General features: G+C 43.5%; 1 protein-coding gene across 10 annotated transcripts in view; it reads left to right on the plus strand.

Annotated features, from left to right (window-relative positions):
• Positions 1-22,739, plus strand: part of LOC144720325 (myotubularin-related protein 5-like) — a 96,799-nt gene that overhangs the window by 71,098 nt on the left and 2,962 nt on the right. For 4 of the 10 annotated variants that reach the window (XM_078596995.1, XM_078596998.1, XM_078596997.1 and 1 more), the window contains 24 exons: positions 829-990; positions 2,125-2,375; positions 2,926-3,098; positions 3,852-3,925; positions 5,773-5,968; positions 7,910-8,037; positions 8,731-8,906; positions 9,089-9,225; positions 9,385-9,601; positions 10,482-10,678; positions 11,724-11,858; positions 12,530-12,634; positions 13,524-13,598; positions 14,224-14,411; positions 15,043-15,216; positions 15,714-15,815; positions 16,531-16,716; positions 17,878-18,004; positions 18,529-18,662; positions 19,849-20,082; positions 20,553-20,651; positions 21,262-21,470; positions 21,750-21,837; positions 22,484-22,615. In XM_078596995.1, the coding sequence (XP_078453121.1) occupies positions 829-990; positions 2,125-2,375; positions 2,926-3,098; positions 3,852-3,925; positions 5,773-5,968; positions 7,910-8,037; positions 8,731-8,906; positions 9,089-9,225; positions 9,385-9,601; positions 10,482-10,678; positions 11,724-11,858; positions 12,530-12,634; positions 13,524-13,598; positions 14,224-14,411; positions 15,043-15,216; positions 15,714-15,815; positions 16,531-16,716; positions 17,878-18,004; positions 18,529-18,662; positions 19,849-20,082; positions 20,553-20,651; positions 21,262-21,470; positions 21,750-21,837; positions 22,484-22,615 (3,699 nt within the window). The remainder of the gene's footprint in view (positions 1-828; positions 991-2,124; positions 2,376-2,925; positions 3,099-3,851; positions 3,926-5,772; positions 5,969-7,909; positions 8,038-8,730; positions 8,907-9,088; positions 9,226-9,384; positions 9,602-10,481; positions 10,679-11,723; positions 11,859-12,529; positions 12,635-13,523; positions 13,599-14,223; positions 14,412-15,042; positions 15,217-15,713; positions 15,816-16,530; positions 16,717-17,877; positions 18,005-18,528; positions 18,663-19,848; positions 20,083-20,552; positions 20,652-21,261; positions 21,471-21,749; positions 21,838-22,483; positions 22,616-22,739) is intronic. The other 6 variants (XM_078597000.1, XM_078597004.1, XM_078597001.1 and 3 more) reach the window with 3 other exon arrangements.

The following is a 22,739-nucleotide window of genomic DNA, read 5'->3' on the forward strand; positions in this document are numbered from 1 at the left end:
TACAAACAGCCCACCGGGCTTTGACAATACCTTAGTATCTGTGTATATATATGTAAGGTTTTTAAGAAATATATTTTTCACCCGGGCAAAGCCGGGTACTTCCGCTAGTGAGCTATAAAGCACAGGCCTGCATTCCCAGCCAGTGGAAACTAATGACATTAAAAGTTAAAAAAAATCTAAATGCTGTTGACATACAGGCAGACTTAATTGAGCATGGTTAACCAAACAGAATACATACAAGCCAATATCAGCACCGTGGTTGATGTTGCAACATCTGTGATGTGTTTATGGAGAATAACTTGACTTTGGTCATTTTTCCTTATGACAAACGGTTGAATTCAAAATATGAATGTTGGCGTTGAGGCCAAAATACCTTAGGTAAAAACGTGGCAGGAAGGTCATGGTAGTACAGCAGCGTGATGGATTGCTCGCAGTGATTTTGATAATAAGTTTCTCATTTTGGAAGTGTTCCCATTGTACATTTTCCACCCAAGGAACAAACAACTACAATGCTGCATCCTCAAGAACAAATCACCTGTTTGTCTTTTATGGCATAGGAAAATGGAAAAAGGAAAACACACATTTTGTATCATCCTAGCCTGCCATCTGCTGGCAATGAAATGTATAATTTGTGAAAATAATTTACTTAACTAATTATTAACATACGTGTGTATATTGTACATTCTTTTCAAAAGAATCTTGAGTTCATTTTATTACGTGCATTATAATATTGGACAAGCTTCGGGGACAAGCTGAGGTGCATTAGTGTAGTGTTTTTGTTGGGACTAACTCTCACCACCACACGCATGGCTTCTCTTTTCCCATCAGAAACTCTGTCAAGGCGTTACACAGTTTGCGTACACGTGCGTTCAGGATCATCCCGTTTGGACCAGCCAACAGTTCTGGGAGGCCACCTTTTACGACGATGTGCAGAAGCACATCCAGTCTCTGTATCTCTCCATGAATGACGGCAGTCCTGTGCACCGGCAGGTGAGTGAGAGAGGCTTCACTTTAAAACATTCTTTGTGTTCCTTTTATAAACTCGTGGAAATTGTGACCTGAGGCTGGACCAAAAAAAGGTGACAGAAAAAGAAGGGAATCCTGTATTGTGCAAATATGTTTGTTTTGGCTAGCACTAGAAATTGTTTTGCCAAATATAATAGTGCATTAATCAAGTTGACAAGAAACTGCAAATCTACACAGGCATTAAGAGAAATTAAAATTGCTGAAATTATTTGCTGTCTTCATTGACCAATCAACTCTTTGTTCTTGCCTATCCCTAACATAAAATGAGTCTTGATGTCTTTTTAGTGTTCAAATAATATTTTTTTTTCAATGTCACTGGAAATAGTAAGCTGCACACTGCAGCCCCTTGTCTCCATAGGATTCAAATTCCAATCCGCATCTAGTCGATACTGGCAAAACCTCTTACGCTTGAATATTAACAATCTGTATGGGCTTCGTGGAAGTTGTATTAATTCTTTACTGTTTTTATTGTACGAGTACTATACTTACTGTTCCATTCTTTTATGAAAAAAAGGTCTTAATTTCCAGCAGAACGTCTTATATTTTGGCTCAGCACTTTGACACAAGGCAGATGGTTACGTGCTTAAAAAACTTCTGTCCTCCCTCTCAATGCTATCATTCCTTTATTCCCGATAGATGCGTTGTACTTTCATGTTTACGTCCCTCTGTGGTCCGCTATCTTGCTTTTCCATAGGGTTAGCCTACCCCCTGGTGTGGAGGGATAAACCCCCGCTTGCATTGCAGCACAACAATGAGTGATGATGGTTAAAACAAGGGAATGTCGCGTTTTAATAAATCTCTTACTCCCCAGATCTTGGCCTGCCTCTGCTGTCGTTGATATTTCCTGTTTCAGAGTCAAACAAGGCAGTTTTTTGCTAAATACATACTAAAGTAATAAGTAAGCCTCCTGTATTTCTTGATTTATGTTATCAAATATAAATGTATTTCCTACATCCTTAAATATTTTAATTTGAGGTTAAATTCATGGCAAAAAAAAATCCAACATGCGCTGTCCACAGACACCATACTTGTTGTGTGTGTTTTTTTACAAAGGGTCATGCTGTGTCTGTCGTTTTTGCCTTGATTCATGGCTTTTAGACATCAGGGGTTCCTGACAAAACCCCGATGGAGATAGCGGCAGAGCAGTTGCGGCTGTGGCCGACACTCGAGGAGGAGAAGCAGCAAGACCTGATATCCAGCGAAGAGGGCATCGTGTACAGCCAGGCCATCCACTACGCAAACCGAATGGTCTACCTATTGGTGCCTCTTGACTCCAGCAAAAACCGTCTACTTCTCAAGCCAGGCCTGGGCGATGGAGAGAGCGTCTCCAATAGTTTCCTGACCAATAGGTACAGTTTACAAGTGTTCATATTGATAAAAACACTGTGCATGGAATGTGGTATTTGAATCAAACTGTGCTCTTGAGATTGTGGGAGTTGGGATTTCGGTGCCAATATACTGTGTTCGGAGTCAAAAGTCATCTGGCTGTGTTAATGTAAAAAGAACATGTGCCCAGACATGATACGAGAGAGTCATACAAATCCCTTTGCTGAAATTTCAAGAAACAACATTTTAGCTTGATGTGTATGGCCAATTCATACAGTATTTACAAAAAGACAAATGTAAAAAAATATACCAAAATACATTCATCACGTATTTTTTTGGCGTTTTGGGCATGTGACATAATTTCCAGATGGTAGTCACCGATCCAACTATATTCTTTGGAAATCTGCCTTGGTATGACCACATCTGTTGTCTCTCTTATAAAATGTAGATTTTCTGAATCCTACCTTACTTGACAGAACTTTGCTTTAGAAGAGTATTTGCGAAGTAGTTATCTGTAGCTTAGATGGGCCTTGCCCCCTCCCCACCACCCCGCTTTCATTTAAATCTCAACAGTATTGCCGGCAGCGTGGCGGAGAGTTACGACACGGAGAGTGGCTTCGAAGACTCTGAAGGCACCGACGTCGCCAATTCGGTGGTGCGGTTCATCACGCGCTTCGTGGACAAAGTGTGCACAGAGAGCAAGGTCACCACGGAGCACATACGGGCCCTCAACAGCATGATTCCTGGTGAGGGGACCTCTGTCGGTGGAGCATTACACTATGTAACACGATTTTTAGTTCCTGGGATAGTAAGTGTTATTTTCTAATTATGCCTCAAAAGTATAGAAAATTGCTATTATTCCCAACAAACTTTGCTTTTGTGACCAGGACTTTATGTGAAGGAATGACACATGCACACATTTTCTCATAGAAAATAGGTAAATTTCACGGTGTTATCACTACGGTTACCGCTATTACTACCGTGATCAAGTCACCCACCATGCACCTCTTCTCTTGAGCTTAGTGGTTTTTGGATGGGATACGACCGTGCGGGGCAGTGCAGCCGAATCTGTTGTAGTGCTACACTTCTAGGTTCCAGCGCGTCTGCTTACCACCGTCATGAACCCGCTATAACCATTGTGGTGAGATCTCATGAGATAACCTCCATGATTGACAAAGGGGTGATGACGGCTATCATTGTAAGGGTAGAGCAGCATTGAAGCAGTAGTTAGTGCACTTCACTATGATCCCGGAGTCCCAGCCATTGCTGATATCAGTGGTGAGTGATGTCTGAGAAGCCCCAGATCACCCCTGCACCAACCTGCATTCACCAGTATGATGAACTATGGTCAAACAACTCCCATGACCAAAAATAAATGGGGAGGCTATCATCTAGTAGTGTATTGACAAAGTTCTGTACTGTAAATTACTATCATTGCATGATGTGCTTTTCGCTGTTTGCAGAGCGTGTTGGTTTAGAGTGTGCTGCTTCCTTTGCAGGAACTGTTGCAATTCATATTGAAACTCTGGAGTCGGTCCATCGAGAGAGCAGGAGGCTGCCACCTATTGAGAAGGTGAGATTGGTGCAAGAAGTTCAATGTTCTTCCATTTCTTTAAGTTGTGTTGCTTCAAATCCCTTGAGAAACTAAATTATGAAATTGATGTCACTAACATTGTGGGGCAAAAAAATCTATCCGAAACCGGAAAAAGCAATGTTTTTGGAAAGGAGAAATATGAAATTAAATATAAAAAACCCACAAAACAGCTTACATAGAATTCTGTCAAGCCATGAGGAATTAGTGAGAAAATGAATTAAATAACTGTGCGGAAGTGGTTGAAAATCATGACGAGCTTTGGGATAGTGAAATCAGCAAAAAGGAAGTTGATTATTTGTCATCATATATAGTAGTTTTTAAGATAGAACCATTGCTCAGGATAGAGGTGGGATAATATAATAAGTGGTGAAATTATATGCAGATGCCTTTAGCAAAAAAAATTCATATACCCTAGGAAACAAATCATTTTTGCACGTGAGTAGGAAGATGTTGCAGATGTCACACCTGAAAAAGTAACCACCACCCTTTGCAATATGTAAAAAATGGAAAGCTCTCGAAGCGGGTGGAATTGCTATAGATCTTATCAAAAAAGCACAAACAGCTGCTAGATGGAAACTAGTGGATGTGTTTAATAACAGTGTACACTCAACATACTCTAATTATGGAATGATGTCTCAATCATTTTTCACAAGTGAGACAACACTGATGTGAAGATTACAGATCCATTGGCCTCTGATCACAAATGTATAAATTGTTCACATATCACAGATAACTGAATAATGAACAATTTATGGGCCAACCAACGACTCCGTCACATTTTCGAGAAGACAAATCATATCAATTATCACCTAACACCAATCTCCATCCCTTGTGGCCCCTCCACTTTCGCCGGGCATCTATTTGCTGGTATGTTCAGTAAAGGGGTGGGAGCCAATCAAAAGGTGGCACGGTGGGTGGTGCATGACCTCCAGCCAATGAGGACTCTGGGGAGGACTGATGGTACAACCGAGGCAAAGTGTATTATGTAAATGATGCCTGGCTTTTGTAAACTACGAAAAGGCATTGATTTGAGTGGAAACTGATACATTTATCCAATTTCTCACAAAGCAAAGCCTTAAATATATCTAGAAATTATCAAAACAATTTACAAAGGTGGTGCAGCTATACTTTGATTACATGAAGAAAGTAACAAAAATAGAAATGAGAAAAGGAATACATATACCTACAATACGTAGTGCAGCAACATCAATAATTCCACAATAGATCAAAAGCTCAGAAGTGCACATTAAACCATGGAAAGATGCATGCTGGGAATTACTCCAGGAGACGGAAGAACATGTGGATCTGAGAAAAACACACGGAACACGCGCGGAAGGACAATCACCATAGTGATGTAGCAATAAGATTAGCTCATGCAGAAACAAGATAGATTGTGGTATAGCAAGACCTTGAGGCATGACAGTCGCATGGGAACAGCTATATCCAGCTGTAGATTCACCATGGCTCATCACAATGATAATGAAACTGTATTTTTATGGTTGAGACTGAGTATAGTTTCATGTATTTATTCAAGTCTCTCTATATACATTCTTAAGCCACCGCAACTGACCCAACATTTTCAATTTATGGTACCTTTATACTATGCCTTGGTGGTGTGCAGGTTGTAAATACAATCCTCGTATATTATGGAAACATTATTCAGCTCAGCCTTTTGTGAGTGCTCACATCAAATCTGTCATGTTTTACTCAGAAAAGAGGTAATTATGCTGTCTGCTCTCCGATATGGAAACTGGCGAAATCAACTCTCCACTCCTCCAGTGAATTCCCTTCGCGACTAAACCATTTGTGGCCGTTCTTTCTTGCAGCCCAAAATCACGAAGCCTGCCCTACTACACGGGGAGAACTTCATCGTCGACGGGCTGCGAGTCTACCTTCTCATGGACGGCCGGGAGGAGGTCTCTGGGGGCCCCATGGGGGGCCCTCCCATCCTGCCAGCGGAGGGTGCCATTTTCCTCACCAATTATCGCATCATTTTCAGGGGCATGCCAGTAGACCCTCTCGGTAAGAATGTTTGCCAATGGACCCTTACCAGAAGGCGAATTTTCATAGCCACGGCATCACACTTTCACCTTTATTTCAACTATACACCATGGTTTTGTTTTTTTCCCCCACCATAACTTTGGCATAGAAATGGAATAGTAGGGGTTTTTCCCGATTTTAATGGTCGATGAAATTTCATCCACAGTGGGTGCCGAATGCAAGTGCGTGGCATTTAAGCCTATTGCAGAATTAATGGAATCGTTTTTACAGCCTTTAAAAATACATCTGTTTAACTTCTTCGTTTTAGTGAAAATATAGTACGTTTTGCTGTTAAGTTACATCCATGTTTCTATTGGATGCAGGTTTAAGTTTTGTAGTTATTAAGGCAGACTTATATTTTCAGGCTGTACATTTAGAGGTAAAAATATCTGTCAGGTGGATCATGTCTTGTTTATTTTTTCACAAACTGCTATCAAAATATCATTTGTCCCAGACAAATCACTCAAATCGCATGTAGAATTCCATTTGTTAATGAACATATTTCTGCATGTGAAAATTTGCTTCTCATTTTCAATGCCTCACCTGAGTAATTTTCTTGGAAAAACACTCATTAGGGCTTTTTTTTCCCTTTCAAACATGGGAGCTAATATTTTGCTTAATTGTGTTACCGAGCACAGAGATCACTTTCGTGGCCTTTATGCTGAAAATCTTGTAACTGTGACTGACCTTTGTGCTATCATGTGCATTGCCAATAAATGACTGGCAAGCTGTTGCTCTGCCTCGGTCATTGAGAGGTTTTCTATGTGGTTATGGCGAGCAGATGGGCATTCCAAAACAGGGAGCAAATTGGCCAGATTTTGTGCCAGAATATATGGAGCCAAGGCAAACACATTGAACCTTGCGACACTTATACCTCAGGGCTGTTCACCCACATTGGTGAAATTGTTAAGCAATATTTCCCTCGCTAATTCCTATTAATGTGCATTACGTGTATTTTTAATAATTAGTGTCCATAGCTTTCCTGTGCTAAGTGCATACAGTAAATTTGGCATTCATGTACTATCAAAGTCTCTTGCGAATGCTTGACATTTTGTTGTGATTGGATGGTTGCCTTGGCCCGTATGGAGTCTTCAGAATAAGCATATGCTCACGTAATTGTAGCCAATTAGTGCCATGAGTAATTTATCATGCGCTGGTTTCTGTGAAAACCTGGTTTTGGATGACAAAACCGAATTTACCGTAGTGTCATTGCCACAACTATCTTTCCACAATGGCTGCAGTTGCATTTGCCAGAACAGATGAATAGTAACGAGACGTGCTCGTGATGAATTCAGAACAAGTTTTATGCCATCGTATGACTTTCATTGTAGAATCAAATGAGCATGGTTGCACCGAATAGTATTTCACTTTTCTTTGAAATATCAAATACCTAATTAAGTAATCATCTGACTTCAAATGCAATGCCAAATAACTTTTTAATTGTACGTAGGCGATAAACTGGAAAACCTCTGTCTCTCTCCTGTCCTTGTCTCCCTCACTATGTGTCTATCTCTACGTTATCTCCCTTTACCACACTGTCTCCCTCGCTTGATCTCGTCTCATGTCTACTTCTCCCTCAGTCTCTGCGTCTGTCTTTCTCTCTGTGCCCCTCTGCACCCTTCCCGCGTCACCGCAACTGCGGGCTGTGTTCGTCATGTGTGGTCCTATGACTACAGAGGCCTGCGGTGCTCAAAATAGATTCGCCTTCACATTTTTTTTTTCTCTTGCAACAATTCAGCCAAATACAAAAACATATTCGGCCAATGTTTTAAGTCAAGTGAATATTGATTGAAACCCTAAACATATATATTCGACAGTGACCTACAAGTATGTTGCGTGTCTTACCATCACTTTACATGCTCATTCGCGCGAGCTGAGCATGTGCGGTGTGTGTCTGGGGTCACGACGATGTGCGCTCTGCAGTTGGAGAGCAGCCGGTGGTGCGCAGCTTCCCAGTGGCGGCGCTCACCAAGGAGAAGAAGATCACCGTGACGTCCCAGATCGAGCAGTACGTGCAGGAGGGCCTACAGCTGCGGTCCTGCACCTTCCAGGCATGTGTGCACCCTGTGCGACAACCATAGCAAGTTGCATGTACAGCTGGCCAGGGAGACCACACTGAACCAGGGGAGGTGTGTAGTCCACATACCGAGTGGGCTACTGCTTAGTCTGAAGCCCTGCTTGATATCAAGTTTCAAGTTTATTTTGTTTAACCAGGTGACAACTCAAAGAGATCAGGGTAGGCTAATTTGCAGTCGTTACCTAGGTCACATTAATGGCAAAAGCAAAAAAAGAAAGTACAGCAATGCAGAAAATATAAAGCATCGCAAAAAACAACAGTGTCCCATGATAAATAAAAAAATATAGCACAAATGTAAATTGTACAACACACACAGTGCCTCACCATAAGCCCATATACAGAACAACTCAACAGCAGCCTTCGCCACTACGTGGCGATGATGTCACCACGGCGCTTGTGCCAACACACACCACACACACACACACCACACACACCACACACACACACCAAACACACCACGCACGCACCCCTCACCACCTATGCCTCAAAGTACATATTGCATTGCGCATAACGCATCTCACAGTTCACCAACCAGACTCGGTGTAGATACCCATGCGGCATTCTGGCACTGTACGAAAGACCAGCGCTCCAGGATCTTGCACCTCCGATTAGCACAGTTGGCTGCGTACATAAATAAGATTGTTTCGTGATAACGTATCATTTCCAGCTGCTGAAGGTGGCCTTCGACGTGGAGGTGAGCTCGGAGACCGTGGAGGTGTTCCGGAAGCACATCCACAAGCTCCGCTATCCGCAGACTGTCTACCACACCTTCGCCTTCGCCACCTCGCAGCTGCAGCCCATTCACATCGAGGAGAAGCAGAAGGAGGCCAACACCTCCCTCCGGTCAGAGACCACGCTCATCTCTAACTCACAGCCCATAATGCCATAGGACACGTGATCTGCACTCATACATTACTGAACTGGCACGTATATATTTATCACTGATGCAAATTGTGAGAATTACATTTTTTTTGGATGGCTGACACTTCATATGGATGAGGATAATTTGTTTTTCCTGCGTGTAGGACTCTGGTTAAAAGTGCCAAGAAGGCAGGGATGAAGACGATTGGAAGGCAGTATGTGTCTCGGAAGAAGTTCACCCCTCCGAATTGGGCTGACCGGCAGTCTGTGTACGGCAGCGAAGAAGAGGATGAGATTTCCAGTAAGTGACATTCGTGCCAGATGAAATGTTTCACTATTGTTGAACCGTCTGGATGTATGTTTGATATACGGCACTGTAATCTGTTGTAAACAAATATGGCCTCGACATTAAGCATTCCCGAGTAGTTTAGACGTAACATTCCAATGTGATTAATTGAAGTTTCAGACGAGGGAGACAAAACGTTAACAAACACCGCGACAACATCATCCACCATGAAGTCCCCGGAGAAGTTGACCGTGGACCATGCACTGGAGCGCGCCTGCTGCAAGGACTACCAGCGGCTAGGGCTCGGCACGCTGAGCAGCAGCCTAACGAGGTCCAAGTCTGAGATCTACCGGATCTCCACGGTCAACCGCATGTACGGCACCTGCCGCAGGTGAGGAGCCGGCACAGCTACTTGCACCCAGTGTTCATCTCGTGTCCTGCAGTAAAAAGGGAGTACTGCTGATTTTTCCAGGTTCAGAGAATATATGCTGCTTCGAATAGATCATATGTAAATTAGGGTTCCTCATCAACACCGACTTTTGCTTTGCAATTATGCATATCTTCTTGTTTGTCACCAAGATTTTGCGGCAGTTGTTTTTTCGTTCTTGACATGAAGGCAGCTTTTATTATTTATTTTGGAATTTCCGCATTTTTATTGCGATGTTGGCCTCATCAATTCTCGCAGAGTAGTGAAACCCCTGCCCCCCCCCTTGTGTTTGAGAATGGCTCGTAGAACCAGAAATTCAATGTAATTCTGAAATTTATTCAAGGGCCTGTTGTTATCCACACACTAGGAGGTGCACTTTTCTATTTTCCCTGCTACGGAGAAATACTTATGGTATAGCGGTCAATCATTTAAAACATTCTCAGCTGAAATGTATACAAATTAAGTAACATGCTGAGACCATCAACTCCCTACATTCAACAACCACCCCTTTTTTTAATCCATGGATGATTAAAACCCAGATTTGAACCCACGGATTTTTAGTAGTGCTGGCTCATGGCTCAAGATTACCCTTGAGCCATCTGACCATCTTGGCACAAACCAAACTTTTAACAAACAAAAACAACTCTAAATGTGTGTCTTTTCCGAGTGCATTTACCAACAGGTGAAAGAAGCGATATGCATTTCATGATATTTAACCCCCCCCCCCCGTTTTGAATTACTTCTGCCTTCACTTAAATCTCATCTATCCTGTTCATCAACAGGCTTCCTTTTTGGAGCATAGTGAAAATGCTGCCCTGTTTTTTGTTTTGTTTTGCCGGTGTAGCTACCCGGGGCTGCTGATAGTGCCGCAGAATGTGCAGGACAGCACGCTGCAGAAGATCTCACGCTGCTACCGTCAGAACCGCTTTCCCGTCATCTGCTGGCGTCACTCGCAGACCAAGGCGGTGCTGCTGCGTTCCAGCGGCCCACATGGCAAGGGGGTGGTTGGCCTCTTCAAGGGCCAGGGCCAGCATGCCTCTGGTGCGTGAAGGCCTTCGCTGGTCCGGGTGGCTGTGTAGCTGTGATGGAAAACATGGGCAGTCGAGCGTTTTTTGTTGTCGTTGTAATTGTTACTGATTTTAATAGGAACATTTGGTCTCTGTTTTTGGCAGCTGTACAAAATAACATGACCACGCGGTCAGAATAACACAAAATGTGTACACCTGCATCCTACCTTAGCGCTAATGCTTTCATAATAAACCCTTATGAAAATTGCCACCTGTTGCTCTTAAAGCTTGCATATGTTTAGCCTGTCGTTCGTTTTTTTATTTTATTTCCTCTGGGATGATATTTCCCACAGGATTAAATAGTTTTCTTATACTTTACAAGATATACAGTATGTGGAAAAGGCAGTTAGAGATTGGGTACAGGATATTAAAAGTGTTAACAGGCTTATACTTGTAACATTATTTTTCTTTGAAAGTAGCCTTTAATGTCAACATTCTTGTTACAGGATTAGCATGTAAGAGTCAGGCTTCAAAATAACCCAAACATTAACTTGTCACAACCTATTAGGATCGAGTTTTTTGACAATCCTATATACACACATATGCAGAGTACTAATGACCAGAATGTGTGTGTGTGTACATCAACCTTTTAATTATAGAAGTTACAATAGCATCACTCCGGTTCTTGTTCATTGCGTTTTCTTTGGATTTTAAGATGCTCAGAAAAGTAAGGCAAACCCCAAACTTGTGCCTGGTGCCAATTAGGTTAAACAAATCTGGTCACACATAAATACCCACCGGATTATAACATGCACACCCCAACTTTTGCTTGCAATGGATAAAACGGTACATCTTATCATCTGGAGAATGCGGTAAAAATGTTTTACTCTCTTGTGTGCAATTACATGTACAAAGCATAGTATTTAACATGTGCGTGCTTGTTTACATCCATATACAATGCATATACTGCTAATGTACATTGTGGTTGGCCACCGGACAACGGTTCCGTTGTATACGTACACTAAACGTCGAAACGTTACCTTGTTTTGTCTATTTTTTTTCTCCCCCCCCCCCGGAAGGTGCCTCCTCCTCGGAATCGTCGAGCAGCGTGGAGCAGGAGAAGTACCTGCAGGCCATCGTACACGCCATGCCCCACCAGTCGGACCGCAACCGGCTCAGCATGAACTCCTCCACCTACCTGGCGCTCGAGTCCGGTGAGGCGGCGGGTGCCACGTACTCCGCGCAGCCAGCGTGCGCACGCTCTCGCCCTCTCTTCGCGCTAAAAAACCAAAAACTTCTCTTCACTAATACAGGAAATTATTACCGTTTCAAGAACCTCGATCGGGCACTCTTTGAGCTATCTGCTAACGTATTAACCAACTTTTAATCTCTTTCAGATTTTAACTCCACTCCAAAAAAAACGATGGACCAGTTGTGATGACCGATAGCTTATTTGAAGGGACTTTTTTTTTATTAAATGAGAACTATACAAGCACTGACACTTAAACTCCATTTAACAATTAACATAAAACACCAGGAAAGCCTTTTTGAAACGGACCATAGATCTGACATTGCTTTTTGTGCATGCTTGGAAAATGCACACCATTGGATCTAACCTATCCTTTATACAAACGACCTTAATTAGTGACCTAATATCACGTGTCATCATTTTGTACCCATGTCTTCTGTGTGAGAGTTTCCGTTCGTGGACTTTAGCACGTCCACAGGAAATTAAGTCCGTCTCTCCGGAGGAAACCTTAAATGTTGAATGAGCTGGTAGTGCATCAGGGCCAGGTTCATTATTACCAGGCTTAGACTTCTGTCATTGATGTGGGCCCCTCGCCACACCGGTGTGTGTGTATGTATGCGGGTGACCTCTTTACAGAATCTGCTTATGACAAGCACAGACAGAACAGGCTGTCGACGCTAATGAAACAGGCAACAGGGACCAATATGGATCTTACGCTTTCTAGTAGTTTCACGCGAGGCGGTGAGTGACTCACACAGCAGGTCCCACACTTGGGAAAAAAACAAAAATGGGACCCAATGTTGCCCCAACAAAATATCAAGGTGGATCTAACATGAGCCAAGCAAATTCCATGCTGGCCTTCCAATAAATGTGCTTCCCGGTCTTCCGTTGCTTGGCTTGCTTTAATTGACACCCACTAATATCAATGCTTTTGAATATTTCGTGTCAATTTCTGATCTCTGGCATTCGGGAAAACACCTGTTTTGACTCCCTTCTTTTTTGGGTTTGAGAAATCTTTGGAATCAGGTTTTCTTCACATGTGATCTGTTGTCTGTGTTGGTGGTGGAACTTTGGTTAGTTGGTGTTGGTTTCTTTACTCTGAGAATGCAACAAGTTTGCATCTACACTTTGAGCTTTGCAGTGTTGGGATCTTTTGGCCTTGCTTTGTGCTTGGGTGTAGTTGCTAAAATATATATGAAAAACTATAGGTATTTATTCAATGTAAACTCGCAGTTTTTCACAAGAAGCGCTGAATTTGAAAAAAAACCCACGTATTTTATTTTATTGGGCACACATAAGATAATAAACATATTTTGATTTGTAGTTGATATATTTTGTTTGTGTTGAAAACCCACTGGCCTGCATTATAACTATAAACTGAATAAAAATGCCAAAGAGAGCTTATCTTGGCGCAGCGCTTCCAACCAAAGTAAATCTGATGTTTTCGAATAATAAAATATGTCAGCTTTTGGCCGTATGCTGGGGTGAAAAAAAAAGTAAAAAAAAACTACAAGAGAAATCAAAAGTCCAAGCCAAAGCAAGGTCCCGTTGTTCCTGCGTGTTTGTGCGCGTGATTCTGACTGCTGTGTTGTCGCCTCTCCCCCTTGTGGCCGCTGCGCGCTCCCCGCAGTGCTCGGCTACAGAGATAAGCTGTTCACTGTGAGCACGCCCAAAGGGGCTGTGAAGGGGAGGCGCCTCCGTGAAGGTAATCGCCACTCGGTGCCATGCGTAGCAGCTGCAGCCGCCGCCGCTACCACTGCCACCGCCACCCATGGCTCTAACCTCCTCGCCTTGCCGACCGTCACGCTCCGATGCATTTTCACCCTCTGGATAACCATTTTTTTATGATTTGCCCTCCCCAACTTCCCTCCGTCCCACGCCTGCTTTTATTATTTCCCTCTGCATTCTTTGTGGTTAATAGCTGTTTTGTCAATGTCCTCTCTGTGTGATTCTGTGTGATTGTGTGCGCAAGTGTAATGCTCTGCAGGGTTTGCTGTTTTTCATTGCCGATCCATTTAACAAGCCACGACAGCTAACTGGATTTGACCACGCTGGAGAGAATACAAATACAAGATTAGGATATTGCGTGCAATGGCTCCATGCTTTGTCACTAGTTGATACATCATATTCATGTGAACTGTGTCAAATTCAGCAGGGGGTTTGCAATATTTTGAAACGGTAACCCTAAAAGCTGGTTATTTATGATCACAAATCCAGCTGTCATGCATTGAACTCATAGCTCACCTCAAGTATTTATGCACGTGTGTGCCTCGTCATGCCCAGGGGAAGAAGGGCCGTGGAGAAATGGCAGCGTTTGTGACTCGTTGCAGGCAAGTGGGCGACCCTGCGAGGCAGTGGAAGGTTCGGTGGACCTGTTGTCTCGGGGGACATTGGGGCCCGGCTCGCAGGCAAAGAACCGCTGCAATCTCCAAACCACAATGGTGTTCCCACCGAGCGAGACTTTGCCCGCTGTCAGGCTGCCGTGCTCTACATTCTAGCTGACAAGTCGCAAGGAAAGGTGATTTTTTTCCCCCCTTGCCTCATGCCTGCTGCCTAGTGGGCAGTGGAGGGCAATCCATTAAAGAAATTGTTGTACCCTACTAATACGCTCCCACCTCTACGCTTCTCGCCTTCACCAACCCACACTGGCCAGTAGATTGACAAAGGGTTGTACAGCGGGCTTACTTTCAGCCAGGTCTGTCTGGGTCAGACAGACAGAAAAAGTTTCCGCACCCGGCACACCATATCCAATAAACCTTACGCTATGAATGTCACGGCTAGTCACGTGTCTACTCCAGTCTACCAGTGACCCAGAATACGGTATATTCGGTAAGAAAACAAGTCCTGGTTGTACATGTAGGTGCTGTTTGATGCATTCATGCAGTAATGATCACTTAATCCCCAGATTCAGGCAATGTATTGGATGGTGAACAGCCCTGCAACATGTCTCTATTAATTTTTATAATCAAAACAAGTCTTAGGGGGAAGAAATAGTGCACCATTTTTGACCGGGTCATTTAAATTCCCACTTGCATGGAAGTTTCCCATTTCAAATCGCCTGCCACTCAGGTTACAAGGGGTGCTTACGTTTTCCATTGCGTGTTAATAATGTATCGTTTTCTCACAATGGTGGCGCGTATGTGTGGCAGGGCATTAAGTTGGAAGGGGTGCATGGCTGCGAGGTATTACTGGTGGAGTACCCCGATGTCCGCGCAGTCAAGGCCAGCTTCAAGAAGCTTTTACGAGCTTGCGTGCCCAGTACTTCTCCTTCACAGGACATGACCTTCTACAAATCGTTAGAAGAATCCGAATGGCTGCAACAGGTATGCTTCCACCTCAACTATTGCAAATGTACAAATAAAATTCACTCTTTGGATTATCCATGGGGTGGTATTATACAGGCTTCAGAGTAACTGTGCTTACAAAAATAGAAGATAGGAATCCGTATTCATACCGTTTACATGTGTGCTGGTTCTATTATTAGCTGTTCCCCCCCCCCCTCATCGTAACTCGGTACCCAAAAAGGAAAACAATAAAACGGGCGACAGAGTCTAACATCGGCATCTTCAGCCCCCATTCTAGATAGGAAATCAATTTACATACGTTTTGTATTTTCTTTGTTTTTGTTATATTTGGGGCCTCCCCATCCCCCCGAGTAGCCCAGATAATCGAGAGTTGACTGTATACACAAATAGATAATGCTTTCCCTTTCATTTGTGATTTGTTTTTCTTTTGGCTCTTGGCATTTGTTTTTATTATGGCAGTCTGTATTGTGCAGAATAACTCTATGCTGGCTCCGTTGGGCGATGTTTCTCTGCAGATCCAAAGGCTGCTGCAATTGGCAGAGCTTGTAGTTGAGCTTTTAGACGGAGGCTCCTCTGTCATGGTAAGCCTCGAGGAAGGATGGGACATCACTACCCAGGTAACATTGCGTGTTATCGCACTCGCTTATTGAGCCACATTGTGCTTGCTACCTTTTGCGGTTTTTGTCACCTCTAGAATTGTTTAATTTATGTGTTGTGCTTTCAGTTGGCGGATGGGTGGTCTGGTGGCTTGACCTCACTGTTAAACCACCGCACATCTGCCGTGATAATTTTCTGCCTAGAGCAGTATTAAATAGCATATCGGTTGCCCGCTTGCAGATGTTACAAGCAGTGATGCACTGCTTTTGAAAGGCCATTATACGCAGGTGTCAATCAGCTTAACAATGAATAATTGTATATCCTAAAACAAAGCCAAACATATTTTTTCAACGAGAATCCACACGGTGTTATCGCGCATCAATGTATAAACATAATAAATCATTTGCCTTTATATTTCTCCGTGGCAAATGTAACCGTATTTATTTCCTTTAATTAATGTGTTCTGGATGAGGTCCAGCAGAGCTGGGCATGAGTGTGATAAAATATGATAAATAGTTGCAATAAATCATTTTTATGAAGATAAACAATTCTTAGATGTATGAACGGGAAGAATGAAGGCTAGCGAGGGGGACATATGTTCTTCCTCGGTTCATCTTTATCTCCTGCGACAAACTTCTCCAGTGGTCAAACCTTGTTGTTGCGTACGTATGTTGAACTTCTTTCGCACCGTACGTAATCGGAGGTTGTGTGATGCACACCGTGCACTCTCCGCAGCTGGTGTCGATGGTGCAGCTGCTGTCGGATCCGTTTTACCGCACCCTGGACGGTTTCCGGCTGCTGGTGGAAAAGGAGTGGATCTCCTTTGGCCACCGCTTCAGTCATCGCGGTAACCAGACGCTGGCGAGCCAGAGCAGTGGCCTCGCGCCGCTCTTCCTGCAGTTCCTTGACTGTGTGCACCAGGTCAGGCTTCTGCCCCACATTATGCACCTGTGGTCATTCACTTGCTTCACTGTTGAGCGGATTCATTGATTTAATCCTCTTCATGGTTCTTTCGGTAAAGTCACGAAAGAACCAAGAAGATGAATCCCTGCAGTCACGAAAGCTTTAAATCGAAATTTGATTTAATCCTTTTTACTTTACTCATCGGATGACTTCAGTTTATTTTCAAGGTTAAGATCTCGTTGCGGTCAAAGGCGTGGTGCACAGTAGACGCACGACCTTTGAGGTCTGCCATAGTTGTATTGGATAGCTGTGAATACCAATCAACTTCGTGATTGCTAAATTCATATTCGTTTTTGTTGTTGATTGTAATTTCTGACAACTTTCGTAACCTCTTATATTTTGCAGCAGTCAGTATTTTGTCATTTATGAAGTCTAGTTGTATAAATGGCACGAGACCGTATACATTACCATTATGAGTGATGGCATTGAAACTGACAATTTTACACTAATGAGAAAACGCTTGTTTCAAAATATATACATCTTTGTTACATGAAACAAATACATTTTAACGTGTACGTTCGTAGGGAATGTTTTCCCCCTCATTTGTTCCGGGTGAATGTGATTAGATGAGGTAACAATGTAGTTTTGTGGTTTTTTCTTTCCTTCAAAATGTGTTGTCCCTCATTTGGCGTCTTTGGGATTTTAAATAAATAATCATAAGATTTACACATGGCCCTGATAATTGCGCCTTCCTGCTGGCGAGCCCATACCGTTGGGAGTGGAAGGATTCTCATTACCGCATAATCCGCCCAAACGTAAAAAAAAATGTTCTCCTTTTAAATGATAGTGAGTAATAACCATGACAAACAAAAACTTTTTGGCCTTTCTGGTATTTACCAGAACTCAAATTAAATGTGTTAAACCAATTTCATATTAAAATCTGTAATGACCAGATTGCTTTAAATGAAAACTTTTTTTTTCCGAGTTGCGTTTATCAAAATCACTTGTGTCTCTGTGAAACTATGGCACTTGCGGTTTCAACTTCAGTTCAGTCATCCTTTGCTCTTGGTCTTATACAAATAGCATAATGTGATTTACTCACTAATTCTGCCATGGTTGTGTAAACATTGTGAGGTTATAACAATGCTTATGTTCTTTTTACTTTGTGTTTTGATGAAGGTACTCAACCAGTTTCCTACAGAGTTTGAGTTCAACCAATACTACCTGAAGTTTTTGGCATACCACTTTGTCTCCAACCGATTCCGAACATTCCTTCTTGACTCTGACTACGAGAGGATAGAAAGGGGTCAGTATTTGTCTTCGAGATGCAGACAAATAAGAATGTGATTTTTTTTTAAGTTGTAATGATGACTTTGTGTAAGGCAAAATTGTTCTTGCATTTTTTGTTATACTGGCTTTTATATAAACACTTAAAAAATGGGGGCCCCTCTTCCTTCTTAAAACCCGTATCGGTAATTTGGACTATCCAAATAAAAATATCACAAAAAGATGTTAAGGGCTCACGTCATTGTTTTTTGAGCATTTGCAGAGCCGCGTGTCTGTGATGTGTTTGTACAGATGTGCTTTGAGTAGGGCCGCATAGAAATACGCAGAAGCACTTTGCGGACCTAACAAAGCGTAATTTGAATTTAGACGTTTTTGCGGACAAAAAAAACAACCGATAAAACTTCATAAGCATATTGAACTGTTCCGAAATGCCCTTTGGTGCCACAACTAAAACAAAAAAGGCGCAAGTGCATCGAGCGAAGGGCAGGCCATCTCTCCCGTGTTTCCATTGGCCCAGTCTCTAAGTTGTGTCTGTGCTGACAGGGATGATGTACGAGGAAAAAGGCGAGAAGCTGGGCTCCAAGCCAGCTCGTTCCCTCTGGGATTACGTGGAGCGCATCCACAAAACTAGCCCCGTCTTCTACAACTACATGTACATGCCCGCTGATGGCGAAGAGGTGACCTACACCCGCATCCACCCTGTGTGTGTGTGTGCGTGTCTACGAGTGCCACGCTTTACGCTAATCTGATCTGGAATACATTACTGACAGCAGTCATTGTCGACGAATGTTCATGGAAGACATCACAAGACCACAATATTTCTCCTGGATGCCTTTCAATAGGGGTCCACATTATCAGCACGTACTGGGCTGCACTGCACCTTTGTGTAGTTGACTTGGTGGTTGATTGAGTGCTGATCACTGGAAGAAATGACACACGTTTACCTCATTTTGCAATGGGTCTTTGGTTTGCACTTAGCTATAGCACCAAGACCACATATATAATATAAGTAATAATATATTTTACCCAGGAAAGCCTCACCGAGTCTTAACACTTTGGGATGTTGGGCCAATTCCATTCATGAGAGAGTTTGGCTTGTGGGAGGTAACCAGAGTACCTGGAGGAAACTCTTGAGTACAAGGGGGTAACACGCAAAGCTCTGTAAAAATAGATTAAAGACTTTATTTCAATCTTGCCATCTCATGGCCATCTCACAGGCCAAGCATACAACACGTGGTATTCCCAGCCAAACACCCATCTTAGTACTGAACAAGACTTAATCCTGATAGCCTCTGAGATTGGACAATTTAATAAGGTTTTTCGTCATCAGTAACATGATATGCATGACAACCTTTTAGAACTTGAGTTGGCAGAGGTCCTGATCTCAGTAGTTTAGAGTTATTGGCTCAGAATTTATACGTGGACATTATGGTGTTGAGCTCCCGAGCCAAAACTTCTAAATAATTACAGTAACATACGTACATGGGGCTTTCAACATTTTGCTGATACCTCGTTAAAATCGAAGTTGCATTTCCTTTGCCTCCATCAGAATCAAGTAGAAACATTAAGTAAAGAGTAAATATGATAGGAACGGTTGTGGTAATGGTGACAACAGTACCGAATATAGTATTACTTGTAAATAAGATGATTTAACATCTTATTCAAATACTGATAAAAACACCTTTTGCGGTGTCTGGGTGTGTTGATGTTATCATTGTTGACTTGTTTGTCATGGTTGCTTTCACCTACCGCAGGTGAAAACAACCAACGCCACGTTGGCGTCTGAGAGAGCCAACATAAGACCGCAGCTTGTTGCGTGTGAATGTGCATCGCCGGGTTCGCTCGCGTGCACCCCCCTTGCAGGTGTTGCAGCCATTCAGCATGCTGGCCTGCCTCCGAGTGTGGGACTACTACGTGGAGGAGAGCCTCGGCGAGGGGCCCTCCTTCGACTGGGAGCTGATCAACGGGCGCTGCGACGTGGCCAGCGAGGTGGAGCAGCCGGACGGGACCGTGCCACAGAGCAAGCGCAAGACGGTGTGGCCTTGCTACAGCAACCTGGCCAAGTTGCAGCCGGACGCCATCACGCAGCTGCTGCTGGTAAGGTCTGCAAGGTTGGAGAGGCATTCACGGGGCCTGAGCGCTGATGGGTATGGTGTGAGTGGTGCTTGGGGCAGTGCAAATTGCAGTGTGCGAACGTGTGTATTTAATATGGGGTTTTTTCCCCCCCATAACCTTGGCGGTGTTCATGTTGCAGTGCCAATGCTGTGCATTAGCGTTAATTTCACTTTTGTCAGCATTCGTGACCACCAACATCGCCACTTGCGAAGATTGCTGGCATGTCAGCGTTCCCGTTCCTGGTACTTTAAAAGATCATTGCAAAGTAGAACTTCAGTTTGTACAGCTGACACGGTGGCTTTTTTGGCACCACAAGTGTATAAGCACACCGCACGTATTTGACAGTTTTATTGCACGAACGAGCGCACTACTGTGGGAGTTTAATTAATTTTCATTGTTGAAACCCCTTAAATTACGGTCACGGTAAATCCTTGCTACGTGTGTGGATGCAGGAGATAGAGCATTTGGAAGCTGAACTCAAGCCAAGCAGTGAGCGCTGGAAGGACACTTGGGACAAAGTCAAAGTTGCGCCAAAGACCAAACCTCAGCTGGTACAATGCACAAATCATTAGTGACGATCAAATATGTTTTCTTTGCTGTTTTACAACCTTCCATGCTGACACTTTGGTGTGAGAAGTTTATAATTCTTAGCCTGCTGTTCTTGTGTTAACACACATGTGCTGAAGAATTATATTTTGACTGATTTGTTATATATATAGAAATTACATAGTTGTTTCTGCAATCATACATGTGAATCAAATGAAAATAGAAGTAATGTTTACTGTTTTTTTTCTTAAGCATTGTACATATTTAAAATGTAACAGCAAAAAGCAATATGTTGTCATCAGTAAATGAGTCAGGGGTTGGCGTTGGTGGTTTCTGATCAGTAAAGATGCAGCCCTACAAATTAATTCTTATATCACTGCTGCCAGAAGGTCCTCCACTTGACAGAACTCTAGATGGTCCCTCCAGAGCTTATTTGGCCTTAACTTTCACAGTGGCCAGACGTTCTTGAAAGAGGGTTGGAGTACCCACCCTTTCCCCCACCGCATGCGACCTGCCAATCAACTAACCATTGGTGGTGCCGACGTGTGTGTTTCATTCCCCCATTATTGCCGGTTGTTGCTGGGTGTATCCGCGGCACCGCGCGTCCGTCCACAGAAGAGGCGCGTGCCGCTGCCAGCGGGGATGGCCGGACGCCCTCGCTCGGCAGTCGGGTTCTCGCCGGCGCGAGATGGGCCGCCGTTTCTCGCCGAGTCTGAACGAGCGTCCGTCGTCGCTCCGGCCTCCAGCACGCTGGGTCGGCGTAATGTCCCGCAGATGTCGTCGGCCTACTACAACATGTTCCCTTCGAATGACACCGAAAACAGGTTGGTGGCGGCGGGCGGGGGGGGGGGCACGCTTGCACGTCCAATCAATCATTCACCCCAGCAGCTGCTCATTTGACACGTTTGTTTTCCAGAAGTTGAGCTTTAAGGTGACATAGTAACAGATCACGACACCTTGCTGTTCAAAAAAACGTGTTAATACTCAAGCTATTGCCCAAACCGTTCCATCAATTGTTGGCATCTATTGTATTAATAATCATTGGACTTTCATAATAGGCTACCACAGCCTCCATGAACTTTTTTCTTGTTGTTTTGTTTCAGGTCTTTTGAAGGCTTTCTCTTTAAACGAGGAGCCTTGCTTAAGGGATGGAAACAGAGGTTATTTGTTCTGGACAAAACCAAGCATCAGGTAATCTTATGAGCTGCATTACCTATACTTGCATGCATTTGTGAACGCGTATGCACGCATACACAAAAGAATGTTCCCATGAAATCCAGGTATATTGACGTCAGGTACATCGGATGTTTTGGCATATTAGATAATAACAAGGCGTCGGCGTGTCCGTGAGCATTGAGAAATTGATTTCCAATTTACCGTGAATTTTCATAAGCCGTCAGCAGTGGTCTTCATGCGGGGTTGCACACAGCATCGTCGAGATGTGTTTGTTATGTTTCGCTTCGGTGGAATGGCCCAATGGAGGTAAAAGCTCCACAATGACGTGGCTCTGTACACTTTGACGCATATCTTAGGTGCATGGTGAGTTTGAACAGAACCTTCGGAATGTTGAGGCGCTAAGTCTTTAAAACCAGCATTTACGTCATTGTGCTCCATTTTATTGGATACATGTAACCACTGCCACTCAGATGAATAAATCATTTAAGCACATTCCTTAGCAGAAAGCGTAGTGTAAAAGTTGAGGGAATATAATCCTCTGTGGCTTTTAGCCCCCATGAGTGATTTTTAACATTCAAACAAAAGTGTACTAAGATCATCGCGGTATACAGCCCTGCCATGCTGTACTTCACATCATTATCTTCGCCCTTTGTCACCACAGCTGCGCTACTACGACTCTTATGAGGACATGACCTGCAAGGGCTTAATCGACCTGGCGGAGGTGGAGAGTGTGGCAGTGGGGACGCCCAGTCTCGGAGCGCCCAAGACCGTGGATGAGAAGGCCTTCTTTGACGTGAGCAAGCCACCGCCGCCACTTTTGTCACCCAGTAATCATCTACCCCTGCGCAGAGATACCATCTTTATGGGTCACCAATAAAGTTTGGAAAACACGGTTCTCTTAATTGGTGGTGTTAGAT

Source organism: Lampetra planeri, chromosome 8 (assembly GCF_965212315.1).
Source record: "Lampetra planeri chromosome 8, kcLamPlan1.2.h2, whole genome shotgun sequence".
Taxonomy (NCBI): Eukaryota; Metazoa; Chordata; class Hyperoartia; order Petromyzontiformes; family Petromyzontidae; genus Lampetra; species Lampetra planeri.